The sequence below is a fragment of the Chionomys nivalis genome, chromosome 4 (genome assembly GCF_950005125.1).
Source record: "Chionomys nivalis chromosome 4, mChiNiv1.1, whole genome shotgun sequence".
NCBI classification, from domain to species: Eukaryota; Metazoa; Chordata; class Mammalia; order Rodentia; family Cricetidae; genus Chionomys; species Chionomys nivalis.
This window is the reverse complement of record NC_080089.1, coordinates 52,146,399-52,171,434: the sequence shown is the minus strand read 5'-3', so window position 1 is coordinate 52,171,434 and position 25,036 is coordinate 52,146,399. Positions and strand designations below refer to the sequence as shown.

Here is a 25,036-nt window from a genome sequence, read left to right as displayed (position 1 = left end):
GATGGAGGAAACATTTCTTAGACTGCCTCCCTGGGATACATGTGTAGCAGGGGCACCTATGGTGGTTTTAGAAGGAAATACCAGAGGAATGTGCAGAGAAGCCCTGCTGTTCTGTAGCTGCACACTTGAGACTCTCTTAGCTTCCTCACACAGGCCATCTTGTTTTATGCTTTAGGGTGGATCATGCTGTCACATCTGTTTGGAACACACTCTGATTAGCTTCTGGTGTCCTTAATAACTCATTGCTCATGAGAGTGAAGGACTTTTTGTCTGGAGAGCCAACTTAGAATCCCTAGCATGTGCTGATTTACTTGTCTCTAGCTAAATAGAGCTAAGAAGTGACATCGTAATAAAACTTTGTGAGTTTAATCTGCTGTAACATGGTTTGCTGAAAAATATTAAGAAAATCTGGTTTCACACAGATTTGTTGTTGGAAAGGGTAGAATGTCTTAGATCTTAGATAATTATGCATATTTGTTCTTTTAAAATATTTATTTGTATTTTATATGTTTAATTGCCTGTCCATATATTTATGAGTGCCTGGTGCTTGAGGAGGTCAGAAGGCATTGCATGCACATTTTCTCATATAATACACCAGAGCTCACCCCAGTGACAATTTAAGGAAGATTAGTTGCAGGGCCGATCGTTAAACCTTATCAGTGAACCTTTTGCTTTGTGTTAGTAAAATCCATTGGTTTTCTACTTCCAGGTGACAGTTTGCCCATATATTCTTGTTTATTTCATGTTTATGAAAATATTTGTTCTATGAATTATTCTCATATTCCAGATATTAACATGCATTTCATTTAAAGTTCAAAACCACACTTGTTATTATTATTACCAATGTCTCACTGGTAAGAAAACCAGAAAAGCATCTTTGCAGCATAGTAACCAGAGCCTAGATATTCAAAAAATGTGGGATACACACATACACCACACACACACACCATACACACACATATGGGGGAGGATTACTCAGCTGTAAAAGTGAAACCATGAAATTTGTAGGGAAATAAATGGATCTCGAAACTATATTAAATGAGGTGACTCAGAAAAATAAAATTGCATGTTTTCTCTCATGTTGATTGTAACTTTTAATATTTGTTATGTAAGTAAATAATATGAAACTAGATAGGAAGCCAGCAAAACTAGGGGTGCTGAGAAGGGGATGCGGTGGGGGTGCGGTGGAGGTAGTGCACAAAGGGATACATGCCATAAGGAGGATGGAGGGACAAGAGGGAAAAGTGAAAAACAAAATTTTGTTTGAAAAACGCCATAATGAAACCTAATATTTTTATGTTAATAAAAACAAAACCTTAACAAAAACTCTGTAAGTATTTATACGCTATACATCAAAATTTTCTAATATGACATATTATCTTTAAAAATATTTATTGAGAAAGTTCTTGCTGTATAGCTCACACTGTCCTGGAACTCACTACTTAGCTCAGGCCAACCTCAAACTTGTGTTCTTCCTGTCATAGCCTCCTTTGTGCTGTAATTCCAGGCAGAGGCCACCACTGTGCTGCATAGAGGCCACCACTGTGCCTGCATCTGTGCATTTTTTCTGAAGTCATCAACTTTATATTGGCAAATACATTCTGATAGCTGTTTGCTTTGAAGTAACAGACTATATTTTTGAAGAAATGATTACAAAAGCCCAAAGCTGAAAAACTATTGTTAAAGCCCCCTAGTTAAAAACAAACAAAAAAACCAGGCACCGTTGGACAGATTGGGTGAATGACATGTTATGGAGAGACAGGATGTGCAGCATGCAGAACTGTGGAACGTTTCATTTCAGTAAGAAGCTGGCAGAAGGGCATTGGTTAAGGAACTTGCTTGTCTTAGATGATTCCCTTTTAAGTGTGGAAAGAAAGATTATTTTGTTCTGACTTAGATGTTGTGAGGCATTAGGGAATGGTTTCTCTTACTGGTTATTTTAGTTAGTCTAATAGTTGAAAGGTAAAATTAGCTAGGAAAGAGGATGTTTGGTCATTTTTGTCTTTAAAATGATGTTGGTGCTTTTATATATATATATATATATATATATATATATATATATATATATATATATATATATATATGGTTTTGTCTTGATCCATTGTGTTTTGTAGTTTGGTGCGTGTTAGTGTCCTGTTTGGGCAGCTCCGGCCTCAACAGTCCCTTCACAGCTGAGTTTATCTTTTCATTATGGTTTGCCTGTCGGCTCCTTCAGGGAATATGGTGCCAGTCTCACGATTACCTTTTCTCAAGATAAATATTGTACTTCAGAAAAGTATAATTAATAAATAAAACAGAAGGATGTTATGCATATTTGCAGTTTGAACACAAAGAATATTAAGAACAAACACTTGGTAGCTGGTTAAATAGCCTTTCAAAATTGGTCCATGTTTTAATCTTTGTAATTTACAACTATTATTTGGAACAGGGTGTTTACATATTTAAAGATCATCCACGTAGATTCTAAATCCAATGACAAATTTCTGGTAAGGGAGAGACAGACAGAAGACAGAGAAGAGAACGAAGTGAGGCAGTGTGATAGTAGGGACAGAGATGGAAGTGATATGCCTGGAGCCTGCCAGAGCTGACGGAGGGAAAGCGCGGATTCTCCTCCAGCCGTTGGTGGGCAATGTGTGTGGCCTTAGACTCATGGTCTTCAGACCTGCTCACAAGGTATGAAGACGACCTGAGCAGTGAAAGGAGATAGAAAGTTCATAGTTTTTCTAGTCCTAATTCTGTCACAGATTTCTTGTTTTGTGTGATGGATAAATGCATAAAATATATTCAAAATTGAAAGTGTAAAATTAAATTGGGTGGTGGTGATACTTGCCTTTTGTACAACACTTGGGAGGCAGAGGCAGGTGGATCTCTGTGAGTTTGAGGCCAGCCTGGTCTACAATAGCTAGTTCCAGGACAGGTTTCAAAGCTACAGAGAAACCCTGCCTTGTGGTGGGGGAGGGTGTAAAATTATGTGAAACTCCATAGCTCCCATTCCAAATGCCTACTCAAACTGTAGAGAAATTCATTGAGTTCTTTGCATAGACTTCGGGTCAAGTTATTTTTGGTTTTTGGTATTTTTGTTTGTTTGTGAGCTTTGTTGTATAATAAAATTTATATAATTAAAAAGGTATGAAATATGTGCAGATTTGCTATGGAAGTCTCAGAAGCCCATTTGTGCTGAAGTTAAGATATAGTGAGGCACATTCTAAGGTTTATACGTGTGATGTTAAAGTGAGACTGATCTCTTTCATATAGGAAGTGTGTGTGGGCGGACCATGTCTGATGAGCGCAGTCTGTTGCAGGTGTTGTCATTTGTGCCAATATACCCACAGTTTTACCCACTATTGCTTAAAAAAAGAAGCCTAGAAATAGCAGTATGCTAAAATAGTAGTATTATTCTGAATATGTTTTTGAATTTGCACACTTGCAAATACCTATCTTGATATTTTGGTGGGGACAGACTGCTCGCTTTGGCAGCACATATACTAAAATTGGTGGCCAGGGGTCTGTGGACCACATTTTGAGAACCAGTGGCTCAGAGGATTTGATCTAGTTACAAAATTAAGATAGAACTTTTAGTCTCTCTGTTGGGGTACCCCTTATAGTAAATACAGCTACTTCTTACTGCCTACCCGTACAATATAGCATAGTGCCTTATGTGAGTTCAGTACGTGTTGAATTACTTACAACTTGTATTATGAATCTTATGAAACTTCTATCTTCACGTGAGATAATACTTTTAAGTTTTCCCTCCCTCCCTCCCTCCCTCCCTCCCTCCCTCCCTCCCTCCCTCCCTCCCTCCCTCTCTTTGCTAAAACTTAAAGGTTCATTAACGATTATTTCGGTTGTATAACACGATTAGTAAAAACCCAGAGACAGAAATTGGGGTTCAACCTTAAGGTCAGAAAAGCATAACAGCCAGCCACTAGATCTTACCTCTACCTCAGTCTGAAATGGCAATCCTGCCTCCAGGAATCTCAGAATGAGACTGTGTGTGAGAGCTGTTTTCTCCAGTCTTAATTTCTCACTAGTGCTGGGATTAAAGGTGTGCATGGTTCCTATGGCAACCTGGTGTGACTACAGGGATTAAAGGTGTGTGTTACCACTGCCTGGTCTGTAAGGCTGATCAGTGAAGCTGTTTTACTCTCTGAACTTCAGGCAAGCTTTATTCATTAAAATAAAAATGAAATATCACTACAGGGTTGTTTTGTAAAACCTTATCAAGCATAGGAGTGCTGAACTTTGTAATGCTTATTCTTGGGCTGCCGAGATGACTAAATGCCTAAAAGCACATACAGCTCTCCCAGAAGACCCATGTCAGGCAGCTCACAATCATTTCTAATTCCAGCACCCAGGGATATTTGCCCTCTACAGGCATCCACACACAATTAGTAGTAGTAATAGTAATAAAATAATACCTCAAAAAATCATATTAAGTTGTTTTGTAATGTGTTATTATGTTGAGAAGATAAACCCAACTTTGGAACTTACGTTAGGTAGAAGAGAATATCAAAAGAAGATATTTTGTTTATACTTGACAAGGTAAAACGTACTGATTCTCAGATAAATGTAAAACTTGGTTGTGAAACTTTTGAAGATGTAAGGCTGCATATTAGAACATTTAGTAGACGATTGGTATAAATGTGTTCTCATAGCAAACTATAATGACAGAGGCAAACTGTTAGTAAAACCACTGATATGTAAGAAATTACAGAAAGTACTTAATACAGTTATCTAGTTTCAGTTACCTTTGCTCAATGAACCAAATAGGAATTTCCAGAATTAAACACATTATAACTTTAGCTTTTACTAGAACATGTGATTAGTCATCATTGTTATTTTCTTACTATGTCTAACTCATAAATTAAACTCTGTCACAGTCATGTACATATATATGTATATATGAAAATTTTCAGACTCCACATACCAGTAACTCTAGGCATCCATTGAGGAGGGGTCTGTCTAGGAATGTGTTTTTTAAGGAAAGGAAAAACCACTAATACTAGCTTCCCTTACCCACCTCCTGTGCTTGAAGCTATTTGAGAACCAGAAAAAAATGAAAAGACAAAAAGGCTTTGTTTTTGTTGTTGTGAGTGGTGTGGAGGTGGTCAATCCACGATGTATTCTGATGTGATAGACTTTGGCTTGGCTTGATTTACCTCAAGGTGACACTCATTTCTTCGTTGGTGTTTGAGAATCCTGGATCATATGGGTATTCTCCTGTACAGGTACTTTTCACACTGTGAGGTTTTTCATCTTTATTAATCACACCTAACGCAGGTTATACCAGAGAACATTGTTTTATGTTTACTCTCTCTCTGAATATATACTTCCTTTAGTGTTTGTTATCCTGCGTTCTACTTCCTCAGAAAAGAAGATCTTGTGCCTTTTAAAATAGTTGATATTCTGGAAAAATACGTAGATTCTAAATATGTCGTTTCATACTTTGGTGTGCTGAGTTTGGATTTGGGTGTTCAGTCCCTTTCTTCTCCACAGAACATTGCCTCTATGCTGACTGATACATAACTTGATAGGGTTAGAAGGGACAATAGTTTATATTTTTTAAAATACAATTATATTTAATTACCTTTGGTAGTTAAAACTTTTTCGTTAGTCTGCTCGCCCTGCACCCTGTCAGTAGCAGGTAGCTTTGAGGGATAGACAGTATAGTGAAACCTTTAGAAACCTATTTGGAATTGCACATTGGCTCATTTCAGTAGTTGGTATTGCCAGGTACATCCAACTTAGAAAGAAGTTATGTAAATGTCTTTAGATCATTGACAGTATGACCTTTGTAACTGTGAGGGTAAGTTGTCACAGGAAATAGAATGGAAATGGAAGTTATTAATTTTAAATTTATTTTCATTGTGTTCTGAAGACTTTTGAATGTGAAAGAGTGCATTGACAGATTTATGTAGACCTTGCCTTACAAGGAATCATGGTATAGTTCACAGGACAGAATACATAGAAATAAATGAATAAGATATAGTCTGTTTAATCCAGGAATTAAAGACCAATTCACTGAAGAGTAAGAGAATTTCATGTTAAGCTTTGGTATCTTGTGCTGTCTGTTGAGTTAACGCTAGTCATTTCTTCCTGTAGCTTATAGTAGAAAGGAGTGTGTTGACTTTCTCACTTTTCTTCCTAGATACTATTTTTTTAAAAGATTTTTTAAATATTTATTTATTTATTTATTTATTTATTATGTATACAATATTCTGTCTGTGTGTATGTCTGCAGGCCAGAAGAGGGCACCAAACCTCATTACAGATGGTTGTGAGCCACCATGTGGTTGCTGGGAATTGAACTCAGAACCTTTGGAAGAGCAGGCAATGCTCTTAACTGCTGAGCCATCTCTCCAGCCCCCCCCTAGATACTATTTAAAATTTAGATATGTAACAGTGTTATTGTACAAAAATTGTGACCTTAGAATTATATTTATACTATATTTTGTTTTCTCACTTTTTTTGTGTGTTTGAAGCTTTAGTATATTTTCCTTTTTTATATTTTGAAACATAAATGCAAGATAGCTATGGATTTTAAGTGAGTTTTCTTTTCTCCCTTTCTAGGCCTGACCTTCCTCTGAAAGTACCACATTAGAATCTAACTTATTATAGCTTGACTTTGTCTGTTCAAGGACTTTACAGTCATTGAGTTTGGATTCTTTTTGGTTTCTTTTGCTCAACACAGTCTTAAAATTCGTGTTGCTGGGCATATCATTAATTACTTCATTTTTCAATTTTTTAACATTTATTTTGTGTATGCATGCATTTATGCTATTGTATGTGTGTAGAGGCCAGGGGACAACTTGTGGGAATCAGTTCTCTTCCTCCACCACATGAATTGGGGGATTGAGCTTAGATTGTCAGGCTTGGTGGCAAGCACCTTTATATTCTGAGCTCTCTCGCTTAACTTTTATTCCTTTTTACTGCTCATTTGTATTCTATTATGTGAATCTAAATCAACTTATTCACTCACAGTTGAATATTTGGGTTGTTCTAATATTTTGGCTAGTTGTTGCATAACTTTTCTTGGGGACCAGGGAACATACATTTATTTTCTTTAGTCAGGGTACTGATGGAAGACCAGAGACACCACCCTACCCTTGACTAACTTGGTGAACCGTAGGCCTATTGTGCTTGCTTGCAGGAACATCCATAGCTTAAATCAGTTGCATCACCAAGATTTCCATCAGTGTGGGTAATGACTGGTGAAAGGTAGACTCCTAGAGCCCCTGCTCAGCTTGCAGGCTTGCAGGTGGCTCCACTGAAGAAATCTGTCTCCTCTTTTCCAGCCACTGTTCAGTGCTTATATTCTCAGAGGGAGCCTTGCCAGTCTTGTAGCTTTCTGAGCTTCTTCAGTAGTTGCTTATATAGTGAAGGCATGATATGTCTGCTTATCCAAGTATTCTTCAATATTGGGTATTGAGAGAGTGAACAGATATAGTTGATTCGTTTCCAGTCCAGTTCTAGTTGTGCCCTCTCTACAGATGAATTGGGACAGAAAAAGCTGAACAAATGAGAAATTTCTTAATTCCTGATTAACCGCTTTAAAGGAGAAACTAGATGGGGAAGTTAGAGGACAGCTTTTGATAGATAGTTCATTCTCTCCTACCATGCTGGTATCCAGCTCAGGCTGGCAGGCTTGGTGGCAAAGTGCCTTTAATCCTCTGTCTATTTTCATTGACCTTACTTTTTTTTTTTCCCTGATTGTTTTTGTTTTATTTTATTTTTATTGAGCTATATACTTTTCTCTGCTCCCCCCATTCCTCCTCCTTCAGTTCTCTCTCATGGTCCCCATGCTCCCAATTTACTCAGGAGATCTTGTCTTTTTCTACTTTCCATGTAAATTAGATTCATGTATGTCTCTCTTAGGGTCCTCATTATTGTCTAGGTTTTCTGGGATTGTGAATTTTAGGCTAGTTTTGTTTTGTTTTATGTCTGAAAGCCACTTATGAGTAAGTACATATGATATTTGTCTTTCTGCGTCTGGATTATCTCACTCAATGTGATGTTTTCTAGATCCATCCATTTGCCCGCAAATTTCAAGATGTCATTGGTTTTTTTTTGTCCCTCCCTTCCCCCCCGTTGTGTGGTACTCCATTATGTAAATGTACCACATTTTCCTTATCTATTCTTCAGTCGAGGGGCATTTAGGGTATTTCCAAGGTTCTGGCTATGACAAACAATGCTGCTGTGAACATAGTTGAACACATGTCCTTGTGATAGGATTTAGCATCCTTTGAGTATATACCCAAAAGTAGTATTGCTGGGTCTTGAGGTAGGTTGTTTTCTAATGTTCTGCGAAATTGCCATACTGATATCCAAAGGAGCTGTACCAGCTTACACTCCCACCAGCAATGCAGGAGTGTTTTCTTTACACCACATCGTCTCCAGCATAAGTTGTCATCAGTGTTTTTGCTGTTGGCCATTCTTACAGGTGTAAGACGGAATCTCAATAGACTTCAAACTAAAATCAACCAAAAGAGACAAAGAAGGACATTTCATATTAGTCACAGGAAAAATCCATCAAGAGGAAATCTCAATACTGAACGTCTATGCCCCAAATACAAGGGCACCCTTATGTGTAAAAGAAACACTACTAAAACTCAAATCATACACTAAACCCCACACACTAATAGTGTGGAGACTTCAACACTCCCCTCTCACCATTGGACAGGTCAGTCAAACAAAAAAATGAACAGAGAAAAAAGGGAACTAACAGATGTTATGACTCAAATGGACTTAACAAACATCTATAGAATATTCCATCCAAACAAAAAAGGATATACATTCTTAGCACCTCATGGAACCTTCTCAAAAATTGACCACATACTCGGTAACAAAACAAACCTCAACAAATACAAAATAATTGGAATAACCCCATGTATCTTATCAGATCACCATGGTTTAAAACTAGAAATCAACAGCAATACTAATTCCAGAAGGCCCACAAACACATGGAAATTAAACAAACACATGCTCACCTGAGTCATCAATGGGTCAAGGAAGAAATAAAGAGAGAAATTAAAGATTTCCTAAAATTCAATGAAAATGACCACATAACATACCCAAATTTATGGGACACAATGAAAGCAGTGTTAAGAGGAAAATTCATAGCACTAAACACCTACATAAAGAAGCTGGAAAAATCTGACACTAGTGAATAAACAGAACATTTGAAAACCTTGATTTATCCACAAATTACTTCTACTCAGGGTATGACACTTCCCTTGAGACTGGTTCTGATGCATTTCTATTACTTCCCTTTAGTAAGTTCCCAAAACTTTAGTCTTGATGGAATTTCATTTTCTGAAGCAAGCAGATCCCCCTCCCCCCAATAAAACAAAAAGATTCATGGAGCCATTTATATTGGGTAGAAAGATCCATATGTATATATTTAGAAATATGTTCTCTTTAGTGAAAATCCACTCCATCTGTTCACTTAGGTTTTGAATGACGGTCTGTAATTGCACAGTTGCCCCATGAATGCATCTTTTTAAGTTTGACCAAAACCAATTTTGTATGTGCAAGATATATTCAATTGTTTTCAGTTCTTCAGTTTAGATATAAATGCAGCATTTAAATAGGATCATGCCTTCACCTGTTATAATACAGCATAGCAGACAATACATCATTGTTCCCAAGAGTAATAACCAGATGAGTCTGTGGACTTGATAGTCAGAGATCTGTGCTCTCTCAGCTTCTCAAGCAATGCTTTCTCAATTTCCTTGTTTCTTTGTTTTTCTAATAGATTTTTTTTCTTTTTTTTCTTTTTTTTTTTTTTTGGTTTTTCGAGACAGGGTTTCTCTGTGGCTTTGGAGCCTGTCCTGGAACTAGCTCTGTAGACCAGGCTGGTCTCGAACTCACAGAGATCCACCTGCCTCTGCCTCCCGAGTGCTGGGATTAATAGATTTTTTTTTTCTTGCCATAGCCCTTTCCCAGTGTATTAGACTTGATTCAGTATTGCAAGTTTTCTTCTACCTTTGTTACTCAGAGTCTGCCCTCTGCTGGATGGGTAGTATTTATCAGGAGCATTATTTTAGAACATTGCAACCAGCAAGAATTTTTGTTTTAATCATTGCCATTTTCACATATCACAGGCACACATTATGTATGTCTTCTTGAGTTCACATAAGATATAATTAATATGTCCTTTTACATTTGTGTGAGTGTGTGTGTGTGTGTGTGTGTGTGTGTGTGTATAGACCAGAAGTCTACGCTATCACTCTGAGCCTGATTTTTGAGACAGGGTCTCTCATTAAACTTTTGCTCACTGATTCTGGTTAACTTGCTTTCACCAGCTTGTCCCAGGGATCATTCTGCCTGTGCTTCCCAAGTGCTAGGTTACAGACCCACAGTGGCTTAGAAACATCTTTTATTTAATTTGACAATCTCATACACATGTACAATGTTCTTTGATTTTACCTTTTACCAACTGTTCCTGGAGACTCTCGAACCCCCTTTCCTGCCTTCATGATGTCTGCTCCCCCCACACACACACACACATACACACCAATTTCACTGAGTCCAATGAGTGCTGTTGGAGTGCTGATTGTTCCTGTTGGCTTGGTCTGGTGTGGATTCCTGAGCACTGTGACCATCAGTATTTCACAGCACCCCCACCATCCCCTAGCACTCTGTCCACCCTCCTCCTGTGATATCCTGAACCTGGGGTGGTAATGATGGTGGTATAAAGGCTTTGTTTAGGACTAAGTGCTCAACACCCAATCTCAGCACCTTGATCAGTTTAGTGTCTTTTAACTGTTGTTTGCTGCGGAGAGAAGCTCCTCTGGCCAAGATTGCATGCAGCACTAATTGATGGGTATAAACACAAATATTTAGAACAGTTTCACCACATGTCTATTTAGGAAGTCTACAGTGGTAAGTTCCCTTATAGGACCCAGGATCTCATAAACCAACTCACCCCCCCCCCCCCCCCAACACAAAGAGAAAGAAAATCAGATTCTGGAGATCTGAACTATGATCCTTAGCACTTTACTGATTGAGCTATCTCACTGGCTGCCTCATTTAAAAAATGATGTGCAAATCTCATATTACTTTTAGCAGAAAACTTGTCTTTTAAACAATCTTTATAAAAATTATTCTTTAGTAAGCTAAGGGAATCTGGGCTCAAGCTAAGGAAACAAGTGCTCAAGTGTGGAAGTAGCCGTCTTTGTCCACTCTCTCTGGTCCCTTTTTCTACTTAGTGAGGGTTATGTGAGCTCTTCTTATTCCTCTGACGTTTAGCTCTTATACCTTAGTCCTTTGTAGAACATTACACTCGTGGTGGCTTTGTTTTGAAGGTAGTTTATAGTGGCTCTGTTTTTATTTTTGCTTGGCTTTAAGATTTGTGAATAAAATATAAATGGACCATAAATATCTGTCCATTATAGTTAACTTGGAGGGTATTACATATTATATTAGTCCAAATATACAAAAGAAATTAAGATTGAACTAGAGAACTATTCAAAGATATATTAGTTTCATATTGTGCTTTATATTATCATCACAAACTTAGCATTAATAACATGTTTAGAGCCTGATAAATGTCTCAGCAGTTAAAGCCATTTGCAGTCAAACCTGATGAGCTGAGTTTCATCATTGTGACAAGGTGGAAGGAGAAAACAGCTCCTACAAGGAGTAGTCATTTGACCTCTGCATATACATCCTGATAGGTGGTGTACATGCATGCAGCCACACGTGCGCTCCCCCCACCGTGTGTGTGTGTGTGTGTGTGTGTATGCATGCACCTATTCTCCCTCCCTCCCCCCTTTAATGCAGGCAGACACCTATACATGCATACAGTCTCCCTCTCATCTCTGTCCCCTCTCTCCCTTTCTCTCCCTCCCTTCCCCTCACACCCACACAATAAATAGATGAATAAAATGGAATAATTAAAAACAGCATGTTTAACATTTCATGTTTTCTGTGGCCAGACATTCGAGCATGGGTTAACTGGATCTTCTACTCACGATCTTTTGACAAACTTGCTATCAAGCATTTGCCAGCTTACTTTTTCTTTTTGGGGCTCAATTCGCATAGAATGAACTTTTGGTGCTGTTTGGCATCAGTATAACTGAGCATTTTACTGGCTGGTGGCTGCAGGCTAGGCTACATATTGTGGACTGAATGTCCATATTAGAATATAGCAAGAAAGCCTCTGTCTACAAAGGACATTGAGGATCTTCACAAGGAATTGCATTTCTCATAACCTTACTTTCATAATTCTTATAATTTTGTTGTGTGAGCCTAGCTTTAACAGCTGTTTCTCCATCCCAGTCTCATATTTATTACCCTAGATATGTGCAAATTAACTTTCTGTTGTTTTAACATCCCGGTATGTAATAGTCTTTTTATTGTTCCAGGATACTACTTTTAGCTGCTAAAGATTGGCTTTTGACATATGAGTTACTCCAACATGGCTGATGATATTAAGTCTGTAGGGGATTCTGTATACCTCACATGCTAGTCAAATAGAGTTCTATGTGGCATGATACATATCACTTTAGTTATATAATTAGTGATGTCTTGTAAGTATTGACATATTGCATTGAAGAGGATAAAGTTATTAGCTGTGCTCACATGTAAGGTAAGGTGATTACACAAGCTTACTAATAAAAGGCAAAGTTATTGGGGTGTCACCTTTGGCTCTTTTTGCTATAGACAAGATATAAATAAACCTCTAGTGATTAAAGTAGCATATTTCATTGCGTATGAATTGTTTTTATGCCAGGACCAAGCTGTACAGTATGTTGAAGCATGCTTCTATTTTAACTGGACTTTACACAAGCTGATGAGGAGATCTCCTGACATTGTACCTGTCCTCTAATGGGAGACCTATGCCTATGGCAATCAGTCCCACCTGCTCCCCAGATTGTATTCGTTACAATTTTGTGAGCTCAGTCCTGCCTCAGCCTGATGTGTCATGCTTTGTCCAAGCCCATGGGAGGCCTGCCACTTTGTGAGTGGAGACTGAGGAGGAGTGGATGTGGAGGGGGTAGATGGGAAGTGGGGGGCCGGAGAGGAGAGGAGAGGAGAGGAGAGGAGGGAGGCAAAACTATGATCAGTATGTAAAATAAGTGAAAAAATGTTAATTAAGAAAAGAATAGTAGCCGGGCGGTGGTGGCGCACGCCTTTAATCCCAGCACTCGGGAGGCAGAGGCAGGCGGATCTCTGTGAGTTAGAGGCCAGCCTGGTCTACAAGAGCTAGTTCCAGGGCAGGCACCAAAGCTACAGAGAAACCCTGTCTCGAAAAACAAAACAAAAAAAAAAAAAAAAAAGAAAAAAAGAAAAAGAAAAGAATAGTAATAAGTAAAATTATTTCACTGTGAATATTGTAAAACCCTTCCTTAAGTAATAAATATCATATAACTTACTATAATTTTTTTGCAAAACTATTAATTATATTGTAGTTACTTTTGCTGAAAGTAGCAAGCATAATATAGACATCAAAGATATATTTCTAGTTTAAATATAAGTTTCATTTAAAGAATAGTTTTGGAAGAAGGTAGTTTCCATATTTACTTGTTCTTAGCAGTGTTGTATTTTTAGATTTCACAATAACATAATTTTTTGTTTTTTAGACTTGTTTATGAAGGCACTACGTTTTCTTTCCATGGAATAGTTTCATCTCCTTGATTTCCTCATGTCAATGCTAGCCTCCCAATTAAAAAACGACTAAACTCTATGTTAGTTTCATTCCTGACTTGTTCTTATATGGAAAGATCTTCATGTTTGTTGATGTTCTTTAACTGTAGAAATTACTATTTTATCCTAATGTTTCTTATGTGTAAGCGTGCTGCTGTATTCTTGTTTTTCTTTTATGGAAGTGACTGCATATTTTGCTTTAATGGTCCACAATCAGCTTGCTCATTAATTTTCCTATGGCTGTTGCCTGTAGACTTTGCCTAATATACTAGACACTATTTGTGGAATAGGCAAGAAAATCAATAACTAAGACTTTAAGACAAATCTAGTTATTTTCCAGGGTTTGTTAAGTCATTACACACTGCTACTTTGCCTTTGCACTGCTACTATGCTTTTGAAATAAGCTTAATTTTTGCCGTGGTGTACCAGCAAACTTTCCTGTAATTGGTCTCATTTACATTTAACAAATAAGCTATCTTTACTTTCAGTTGGTTGTTGTTTTTTCTGAATATCCCTTTTAAAATAGAGTTGTATGTCTCAGAAAGTTGCACTTGAAGGAGAATATTAGTATTTCATAGATTTTTTTTGGTGAAATAATAGATGTGTCAGCTCATTACCTGCATTGATTTATAAGTACATTTATGTTATAATCAACACAGTGATAATTTGGTAGTCTTAGATATTACTCTGTTGTTTGTGCTCTTCAAAAATCTATCCACTAAGTGCATTGTAGCATATTTTAAAAATACAAATGGTAATATCTAAATTGTAACAGTAAAATAGTAGTCATAAAATATAACCATTTATTGTTTATAAACAGATTTTATAATTCATAAAACTGACTTAAAATGCATAATATATTCTTTTAAAAACAGCCAACAATCAAAATTGTATGCATTTTTGTGATAATGAATAAATTTAAGAGCACATATTTCTCTGTACTTAAAAAATAAAGCAAGTCAATTTTTTTCATTAGTTTGTTATATTTAAAATTTAGCAAATTGAAATTCTTTTAAAATATCCATGCACATGCTGATTGCCTAAATCTCACTTGATTATATGATAATATTATCATGGATGTGTTTGTATAATCTCGAGTTACTTTCTACTCATCCATATGTAATATCAAAATTAAATTGTCCTTTAAAATGTGTGTGTTCCCATCTCTATCTGTCCTATTTCCCTGATTCTGTTGTTGTAATTAAATAACTATGAACTAAAGATACTTGGGGCAAGAAAGTTTATTTGGCTTAAGTTTCTGGGTTGTGGTCTGTCACTGAGAGATGTCAGGGCAGGAACTCTGGAGGATTGAAGCTTACTGATTAATCACACTCTGGCTAGCTCACAGGCTCATGTTTATCCAGCTTTCTTCTATAACCTGGACCAACAGTGTCAGGGTGGCTGTGTCATTCTATATGTGACACTCAATCACAGAACTGCCTACTTCTCTGTGAACCTCTATTTCTTCATTAATCCTGGTAGAGAAGCCTCTCTCCCTGGACTCAACTGCCTCTCCAGAACTGATGAGGATCAGCAAGAGGAGCGAGGAGAGTTGGGGTCAGAGCTATGGAACAAGGCTTAGCAACAGCACTGCAGGGCCAAGGTGCTTCTGATTAGTGCCAATTGCCAATTAGAAAGTTGTAAATACACCAATAGTGACCAAAGCAATGATTGCAACACAGGCCACTGAACAGCAGTTGAGATTGCATGTTATTATAATGTATTTCAACCAGCAAATGCATTACACTAAACAACCGCTAGAACAGAGTTCACAGGAAAATGGGGTTGGTCATCAGGATGTGTAGAGTTCATAGCTTGTGTTGCCTTAAATTTTTTTTAATGCCATGATTCAAACTCTAGCCTCAAGCATTCTATTTACTCAGGTGCTATACAGCTGAGCCACATTCCTAGGCACTCTTGCTTTGTTTCCAGTACAATTTATTTAATTACAATTTCATAATTAACTTTTACTATTGGCTGTGTTTAAAGAGCAGCTCACAAGAATTCTAACCCCTTATCAATCATCACTCTCAGTAGGCAGATCTCCTATTAAAGCCTTGGGAAACCAAAACACAGGCAGAAGGCAGGGATGGAGATTTGAGTTCATGAGCACTGGCCAGAACTTGTGGCACTGTGTAGACATCACGACATTTTATTTCTCTAGTCAGCCTAGAAGAAAAGAAGCTAAAATTGAAATTCTATTGGAGAAGCAACCAAGGCAGAAAAACAACAAATTCAAAACTGCTCAAGAGTTTGATATGTTTGGACTCCTCTTTCTCTTTAGTTCCTCTTTCTTACTTCCTTTTAATTCCTCTTTCTTACTTCCTCTTTCTTCCTCTCTACTTCCTCCTCTTCCTCTTTCTTTCTTCCTCTTTACTTCCTCCTCTTCCTCTTTCTTACTTCCTCTTTGTTCCTCCTTTTCCTCTTTCTTACTTCCTCTTTCTTACTTCCTTTTAGTTCCTCCTCTTTCTTCCTCTTTACTTCCTCCTCTTCCTCTTTACTTCGTACTCTTTGTTCCTCCTTTTCCTCTTTCTTACTTCCTCACTTCCTCCTTTTCCTCTTAGTTCCTCTTTCTTACTTCCTCTTTGTTCCCTTTTCCTCTTTCTTAATTCCTCTTCCTCATTTTCCTCTTTCTTACTTCCTCATCTTCCTCTTTCTTCCTCTTTCTTACTTCTTGGGTAGCTGGGAATTGAACTTAGGACCTTTGGAAGAGCAATCAATGCTCTTAACCTCTGAGCCATCTCTCCAGCCCTTTGCTTTGCTTTCCAAGGCAGGGTTTCTCTGTGTAGCTTTGGAGCCTGTCTTCCTCTGTAGATCAGGCTGGCCTCGAACTCACAGATATCCGCCGTCCTCTGCTTTCTGAGTGCTGGGATTAAAGGCCTGTGCCACCACCACCCAGCTGAGACTTTTTAGAATTGAGATTCCCTCCTCTCTAGTTTGTTAACATAAAACACCGATGAAGGTTGCCCGAGCACGGTTGCCTTAAGCCAACCTTCTCCAGAATCTGCCTAGACCTCTCAAGTGCTAGGATTAGCAGCAAGGGGCACCATATCCAGTGAGCTGGGAATAATTCTAAGACTTTCAGAACAGGGACTGAGGTAACTGAACAAATGGGGCTGCTCTTCCTCTGCTTCTGATATTCTTTTTTTTTTTTTTTTTTTTTTTTTTATTTTTCGAGACAGGGTTTCTCTGTGGTTTTGGAGCCTGTCCTGGAACTAGCTCTTGTAGACCAGGCTGGCCTCTAACTCACAGAGAGCCGCCTGCCTCTGCCTCCCGAGTGCTGGGATTAAAGGCGTGCGCCACCACCGCCTGGCTTTGCTTCTGATAGTCTTTAAGAAAAGGGTTACTGTGTAGCCAACACTAGCCTGGAGCTCACTATATACCCCAGGCTGGCCTGGAACTCTTGATCCTTCTGCTTCAGGTTCCTGAGTTCTGGGATTACACCCACTTTGCCCTGGTTTACTTATATTTTTTTCACTCCTTTCCCGGAATGCCTTCCCTCCTATGACCAGTAGATGGACCCCTAATTAATAAAACAAGAAAACAAAACATGCTAGATTTGTCAGGGGGCAGGGACCATCTCTGATTTACTGGCCTCATGCAGACACATTGCTCTCCTTAATGAATATTTATTTATTTATTTGTAATGCATTTGACACAAACAATATTCCAAATGCCTAAAATGACCAAGAAAAGTAAGGTGCCTGACCAGGCCTAGTGGCTCCAGCCTGTGTGTGATCGCAGTGGCCCCGAAAGCTTAGGATAGAAAGTTCAGAACCAACCTGAGATGTGGACCAGACTGATGCACACCTTTACTCCCAGTATTCAGGAAGCAGAGGCAGGCAGATCTCTGTGAGTTTAAGAACAGCCTGATCTATTGAGAGAGTTCCAGGGCAATAGAGAGACACTGTCTCAAATAAATCAATAAATCAGACCCCGTCTCAAAGAGACCCTGTCTCAAAGAAGTGAATAAATAAAAGGAATCAACCTGCTCAGTTTAGACCTTTCCTCAAAAATACAAAGGGAAAGGGGGAAAAAGTGGGATTTGAAGATGCTACAGCTCAAGGCTAAGCGCTTCCCTGGCACACACAAAGTCACGGGTTCAGTCTTCAGAATACACAGAGGGAGAAGGCACCTGTCTTCATCAAAGCTCGCATTCAAGTGGGGAAGACAGAAGATCCTCCCAGTGCAGCTTGAGCTGTGCTACACACACACACACACACTCACATGCACACAAAGAGTACTGGGGGTTGAACCTGGGGTCTTGCACATACTAGAAAGATGCTCTACCACTGAGCTAAACTCTTAACCCTTTTGATACTTTTTAAATTTTAAACTATTTTGAATGTTTTTTTCACAGAACAAGGTTTGATTTTTATTATCTTAAAAAGTTTAACATTAGTTGGGCAGTGGTGGCGCACACCTTAAATGCCAGCACTCAGGAGGCAGAAGTAGGATCTCAGGAAGAACCCTGTGAGATCGAGGCTAGCCTGGTCTACAGAGTGAGTTCCAGGACAGCCAAAACTATAGAGAGAAACCCTGTCTCAAAACAAACAAACAAAAAAGCGTAATATTTACTTAGCTTTCTGACCTGTATTTGTGCCTTCAACAATGGTTTTCTGTTCCTCAATAAGGAACATTCACTAGATCTTGTCATGAACACATTTACCACAAGCGGAATCACCCTATACCCTGCTAGCATTGTTGTTTAGGAAATGTCATGAGGACTTTAGGTCTCAGAGTACAAACTCCTCAAAGTCTGCTTGGACACACACCACATATGGATGTTGGTGCCTTCCCAAGCTTCTTGGAATAAAGATCAACAATTCTGTTACCAGGAGTTCCAGATAGCTATTTTCGTTAGTCTGTATTTTAGAGAGACCGATAATGGTATGTCAAGTGCTGGGCCGTTGTGAGCATCTCTAAACATTGCTATTGGAATAGGAATGGCCCTTTTCACAGTTTAAAATTTTTTAAGACAGAGTGTGGATAAGTAACGCAGGCTGGCCATGTGCTTTTATACTCCTACTTCAGCCTCCCAAATACCTAAGGTTACACGAAGGCCTGGGCCACCATGGCCAGCCGTGAAAACACTTTTATATTTTGGGGAATCTAGTATAGGGCCTGCCTTGGTAGTAGAGAGTAAAGATTGTTTTAGTGAAGGAAAAGTTAATGTGGAGCTTAAAAATGAAATCATGCCAGGAGGTGGTGGCACACGCCTTTAGACCCAGCACTCGGGCAGGAACTCAAGGCAGGAGCCTAGAAACAGAACTGTTGCAGAGACCATGGAGGAACATTGCTTGCTGGCTTGCGCATGGCTTGCCCATCCTGCTTTCTTATAGCACCCAGTGTCATCAGTCCAGTGGTGGCATCACCCAGTGACCTTGACCCTCACACTTCAATTTTGAATCAACAAAGTGTGCCACAGACTTGTCTATATGTCAGTCTTAGGGAGGCATTTTCTCAATTGAAAGACTCTTCTCAGATGATTGTAGATTGTGTGAAGTTATCATAAAACTATCCAAGATAATAAAACATGAAAAAATATCTAAAAATATATTAATAATGTATTTTAAACAGTCTTAATAAGTTGGTTGTTTTTAATTTAGGGTGTTTAATTTTAATTTATTCAACATTGACAGTATCTACTTAAGTATATTATCATAATGTCATAGTTGTGCATCTTCCCAAAACCTAACGATTCTTATTTTATTCCTCTTTTTTCCTTTGCTGAGTGCTTCACTGTAGTACAGAAGTGAAAGCTAAGAAGCCCACAGTCTAGTATACTGTGAAATAATCCTGTATCAAATTGCCGTGAACTTATTACACAGCATGTTTACTTTTATTTATTGCTTAACCTTCGCACAATCTGTGAGGAAGTAATAGGATATTAGTGTCCTCAATTTATAGAGGATAGGTAATCTTCACATGGTTCATAATTGCAGAGTTTACCACTAATTTTCTTGACTACTATGTCAAAGACTCATTTAAATTATTTTTAGTGTTTTAAACTCTATGAATCTGTATGTATGTACAATTATGTGCTGGTGCCCTTGGAGTTCAAAGGCTTCAGTCCCGTGGAGCTGAAGTTAGAGTCAGTTGTGAGCCTCCTAACATGGGTGTTGGAACTGAACTCTGGCCCTGTAGAAGAGCAGATTTCATTCTTAACTGCTGAGCAAACTCTAGTCTTACATCAAAGACTTCTTCTTCTGTCTATTCATGCAATGAGAGCTGCACTGCATTAGTTATGGAGAATTACCCAACATTTCAAAAGCGCCATTTATTTACTGTTACTCATCACAGAAGCCATGCCGTGGTCTTTCACATTCCATTCCTCAGTGACTCACTCAGTGTCCACTAGTATAAGTAAGCAGTAGTGTTGAATTTTTAGTATGATGCTATGGTGGTCTGTTAAAGTACTATTAATTCATTTTGTCTTTGGACTCAATTTGTCGTAGGATATTTTCCCGCATTCATAGCATAAATTATTTTTTAAATTTATGCACATTGGTGTTTTACCTGCATATGTTTCTGTATGAGGGTTGTTTGATTTCTTTGAACTGTAATTACAGACAGTTGTGAGATGCCATGTGGGTGCTGGGATTTGAACCCGGGTCCTCTGGAAGAACAGCCAGTGCTCTTTACTGCTGTATTAGTAATTTTGCTCTAAGTTTATATATTTCTAGTCTAGACATTTAAATTTGAATTTGTTAATTTAGTAATATTTTATGCTTTACCTAGGAAACAGCTTTATCTTATGACTGTTTCTTGCTTTATCCTGTTGTTTCTGGTGCTTCAGCATTTTAAATAGCACAGTTTTAGCAATAGAGCAAACTGAAAGGTTTTGCCTAGTGCCTGTCTTGTTCACATATAAAGCCCCGTTAGTCTTGAGGGAGCTGTTAGTTAAAATGCTAGTAGTTCAGTTTCTGGACAGTGTTTTAGGTGCTTGTGATTACCAATGAGAATAAAATGTATAGTCATGTTTGGAAAATTTATTGCTATATTGCAACCACTTTTCTAAATCTTTTTTTTTCTTCCTTAAGCAGAAAAAGGAACCTTCTAAATCCAGTGTCAAGAAAAAATTAACCAAAGTTGCAGAAGCAAAAAAAGTAATGAAGAGAAATTTTAAAGTGAATAAGAAAATAACATTTACTGATGAAGGGGAGGTAAGATTCTGTAAATTTGTTATTTCTGAACTGTGTCTTAGGGATTATGGAGCTTGGCTTTCCTGCTGACTGGCCATTTATTATTTGAAAAAAAAAATGTCACCGGAGCACGCTGGTCACTTCTTTTCCCTCTTCTTGTAGGCCTTTTATCAGCTGTGCGGTGTTGATACCAGCAGTGAGATGCTGTTAAATTCCATTCTTTATAGGGTAGATTTTCTCATCAGTATTCATCAGAGTGTTTCTTGTGAACAAGCACAAAAATACTAGCACAGCTGCTTAGATGCTCTCATCTTAGCATGACTGTAAACTGCCCGATTTGCACTTCCTCAGATGTGCTGTGTGTGTGTTCATCGCAGGGCTGGCCCATGGAGGGAATTCTCTGCCTTCTACTTAGATTTCAGATGTAGGTGCCTGTGTCCCATATTTCCTTTATCTGTGCCAGATTCTAAATGTATACATCTATGTTATTCTCAAAGAGGTCATTATTTTAAGAATTACTGTTTTGTTTTCAAATGGTCAAGTAAACCTAGGACATCAAGTAAATCACCCAAAGGAGGAAAACTAATTCCTGGCATAGCAAAGTCTTTAGATTTCATTTCATGACCACATTCTCACCAGCTCAAGTTTCCTGCCCATTCCAAAATATCACACAGTACTGTTAAAATCTCATTGCTTTTCGCCTCCCTTCCTCCCTTCTTCCTTTCTGGCAATATTATTATTATTATTATTATTATTATTATTATTATTATTATATAACCTCACAGTCTTATTTGATGATTTTAGCTTTCTTTTGTACTTATCTACAGAGAAAGGTATTTTGTTTGCTGTTGGATTCCTAGCATGGGCATAGAACCTAACATGTATTAAACTCAGAATAATTCTTAGTAATCTGTTACTACAGTAAAATATGATCTTTTCATATTGATTAAAGAATCACACCATATATTTCATCATCATGGAAATGTTGCTGAAATAGCCTCTATCCACAGGGTTTATTTTCCTTTTTCATTTTGAATTTAAAGAATTTGTTGTTATTTGGGGGTATAGGAATGAGCTGAAAAATAACAAGTAGCAGTGTGATTCAGAGTTGCCAGAAGTGGAAGATGAAGCCAATAAAAATGAAGCAAAATATTCGTTATAAAACGACTGTAGAGAACTACGCACCCAAGAAGTGAGCTAAAGGAGAATGCAGTCATGTCTAAAGCCCCTGTAAAATTAGTGCTCTTACCCTAATGAGCTTACTGTGCTACAGAGTTCAGCTGCACAGATTACAGTAATTAACTCCAAGATGATTATAAATCTCTTAATTGTACAATGTTGTAATGTATACTTGTTACTAAGAGGAACTGTTGGTGGCTATGCATGATACTGAAACTTCTGAGCCTCTAAAAGATGGGCTGTGATTTGTTTAGCCCACAGAAAGGTATACTATATTAATTTCCCTCTGTGAGTCAACTTGAATGAGATGTCTGGGTATTGGTGTTATCTCTTCACCATGGATCCCTTTCACAACGTTGGGGCCCAGTGGTTACTGGCATAGTTTGTCATGCAGTTCCTTTGCCACCGCCATTGGCTGCCAAAAGAATAAGATTATGGAAATCTCATCTTGAAGAACGGTGTCAGTACCAAGGATGTATGAGTGGCTGTGAGATGTTTATCTGAGAATTTATGTTTGTCTGACAATTATTTAGCATACTTTCAAGTTAGAAGTATATGTTTTAGATGCTCTGGCAACCAGTTTTTAATTTAAAACTATTAAGTTAAGGGAATGACTTTGTCTAAATTGTTTAGAGCTTATACTTTATAGTGTGAGACAAAGGAGATTATTGAATTGCCTCTTTTTTTTTTTTTTTAAGATCTAGAAGGGGCACAAGTGTCCAGAGAATAATAAATTTACTTAGCATGACACACTAAACTAGTGAAAATGTCCGAACATTCAGCCAAGTCTCCTTTTGGATCTATTTGCTTGTCACTTTGTTCTTATCCATAAATTACTGTGTAGAATTATGAGCAGTCTCTGAAACCCAAGCCAAGTTTCTCCTTGCGAGTTAGTTATTCCACTCTGTAATATTACTTGATTTATTCATGGCTCATTGATGAGTTTTAATTATCACATATTTTGTGGTCTCGGAGGATGAATGAGAAAACTATGTAATAGGTACTCATAAGGTTATTAGATTTACTAAAAGAAACAGGAATGTAGAACAACACATTTTGATGAGCTGTGTTAGAGGCTTATACTAGGTACCTGGGTATAGCTCAAAAGAGATACAGTGTCACCCAGTTTTCTGCTCTGTGCAGATGATTTTGAGCTTAGTTGCAGGAGGACTGAGAATTAACAGCTCTTTTGGGGAAGTGTTTTTATTCTTTAATCACCTTGACCAAATACTTGTGTGAGATTGTTTTTAATCATGTGCTCACAGTATAATGGCAGTATTGCCTGGGCTGTGAAGGCCTTTTCTATGGCATCTTACTTTAATTATGAAGTTGATGAGAAAGTTTAAGAAATAACGCATTTAGGGTGGGCCATATGCCTCATTTTAAATGGATACTCAAAAGCAGACTGTTTCTGTAGACATCCCGTCCATTGTATCCTATACTTAACTTTTCCTCTCTGTAGCTGGTTCAGCAATGGCCACAGATTCAGAAATCTGCTTCAAAAGATGTGGAGGAAGAAGATGATACTGGTGGCATCAACTTAGACAAAGCAAAGGAAAGGCTTCAGGAAGAGGACAAATTCGACAAAGAAGAATATAGGAAGAAAATTAAAGCAAAGCATCGGGTAAGCTTCATTTTGAATTACAGCTGAGTCCCTAATATGTCTAGCTTCTCTTTCATTGGAAGTGCATTGTTAGCACGGCTTTGGTCGTTGTTCTCACCGACACTTTCTTTGTGGCTGATTAGGCCCTGTATTTGTTCCCTTTGTTCTTCTGGAGACTGTGTAATACTGAGTTGCCGCTGAAATCAGCTTTTGTTTATGTGACTCAGATAGTATTACTGTGTTTTAAAGGTGTAGTTTGTGTGCTAATTAGTAATGTCCTTATCAATCATGGGCCACATAGTTGAGGGTGGTTACTTAAGGTTGTATTGTATGGTTATGTTTTAGCCCTTCTGGTTTGTGAATGTACTGTATGATGTGCGACAACAATGAAATCATCAACGCTTGACTGTATAATTGAAATTCTTAGTTTGAGATAATTGGATTTTCACATGTAATTGTAGGAAGTACTACAGAGACATTCCATGTTCTCCATTTCTAGGATTTTATTATTCCCAAAATATTTTAATAAGTGAAACCAGATATAGCCTTTTGGGATTGTTGTTTTGCATTTAGCATTATTTCCTAGAAATTCACCAAATTGGTGTATATAAAGACATTTTCTTTAAAAGATGTTTAAAAGATTTATTTTATGTGCGTATTTGCTTGAATGTATATATGTACACCACATGTATGAGTAGTTCCTGAATTGGCCAGAAGGGGGCATCAGATACCCTGGAGCCCTGGAGCTAAGTTAACTGTTGTGAGCTGCCAATCGGGTGCTGGAAACCAAATCTGTGTCCTCTGAAGGAGTACCAAATATTTTTAACTATTGAACCATCTCCAGCCCTCTTTATTATCTTTTTCATACTGAGTATTTCTCTATTGTTTTGATGGACTTGGGCTTGTTTCATTAATCACTCACCAAAGGACATTGGTATTGTTTCCAGACTTAGTTTATTAGCTAAATTTCTTTTCATACTGATTGCTTGATTGTATATTTTGATATGTATAAGGTTCTGGTGACTTAAAGTTCAGTTCTCTGTTATTTTTGTGGGAGGACATAGGTATTACTTTTCTGTCATACAATGTAATTCCCCCAAAGTGGGATTAACCACTAGATTAACGAGTCAATTAATGAGATAAAGCATATGTTAATTTTAAAATATCTTTTTGAAGCATGCCTCTAAAGCAGTGAATGATTTCAGAATGGTACAATATAATATTTGAGAATCCTTGCCATATTATTAAATTTTATATTTAAAACCTCTTATACCTTTGGATAGGAATATTACTGATATAACCTTGAAAAGGATTCTTGTAGATTTTTTTGCTTCTTTTTTATACCTTGTAACTATTTAATGGTCTAGATCATACTTTCCTCTTATAAAGATTAAGATTTTTAAAGACTTAATGCATCTTTACGGTATCATTTGACAGAACCAAAGAAAAAATGTATATTG

The 25,036-nt window shown here is 37.7% G+C and overlaps 1 protein-coding gene across 2 annotated transcripts in view; it reads left to right on the top strand.

Moving 5' to 3' along the window:
* Window positions 1-25,036, top strand: part of Ddx10 (DEAD-box helicase 10) — a 167,358-nt gene that overhangs the window by 62,719 nt on the left and 79,603 nt on the right. The window contains exons 14-15 of one of the 2 annotated variants that reach the window (XM_057768914.1): window positions 20,696-20,815; window positions 23,436-23,597. In XM_057768914.1, coding sequence (XP_057624897.1) covers window positions 20,696-20,815; window positions 23,436-23,597 — 282 coding nt within the window. Of the gene's footprint in view, window positions 1-20,692; window positions 20,816-23,435; window positions 23,598-25,036 lie in introns of both variants that reach the window. The other variant, XM_057768913.1, reaches the window with a different exon arrangement.